We start from the raw sequence: 304 nt of genomic DNA on the forward strand, positions 1-304 counted from the left end.
AGAGGGCGGGCTGAATCAATCAGTCACGTGCACGAGGATAAAGTTCTGCGCCCCGGATAGGAACTAGGGTGCGTCTTGGAGTGAGCGGCCCAGGAAGGACCAGGTGCACGCGACTCTGGGACCGGGTTCCCGGCATGCCCACGGCCCCTCCCACACCCTGAGGTTACTCGGCAGTCAACGCCAGGACGCTGCAGCCTAAATGAACCCACTCACCCCTGGCGGCGACCGGGAATTCTCGTAACTCCCTCCGCACAGCGTCCAAAGCCGCCTCCGCCATGACGCCGCCGCCGCCGCCGCCGACCCG

At 66.1% G+C, this 304-nt stretch overlaps 1 protein-coding gene across 3 annotated transcripts in view; it reads right to left on the bottom strand.

Annotated features, from left to right (window-relative positions):
- The window catches only part of JMJD7 (jumonji domain containing 7), a 6,704-nt gene extending 6,406 nt beyond the window's left edge, over positions 1-298 (bottom strand). Inside the window, exon 1 of one of the 3 annotated variants that reach the window (XM_006920464.3) lies at positions 214-298. In XM_006920464.3, coding sequence (XP_006920526.1) covers positions 214-277 — 64 coding nt within the window. In that variant the 5' untranslated portion in view covers positions 278-298. The remainder of the gene's footprint in view (positions 1-213) is intronic. The other 2 variants (XM_015595984.2, XM_025038823.1) reach the window with 2 other exon arrangements.
- Positions 299-304: the final 6 nt, after the last annotated feature.

The sequence above is a fragment of the Pteropus alecto genome, unplaced genomic scaffold (assembly GCF_000325575.1).
Source record: "Pteropus alecto unplaced genomic scaffold, ASM32557v1 scaffold86, whole genome shotgun sequence".
Taxonomy (NCBI): domain Eukaryota; kingdom Metazoa; phylum Chordata; class Mammalia; order Chiroptera; family Pteropodidae; genus Pteropus; species Pteropus alecto.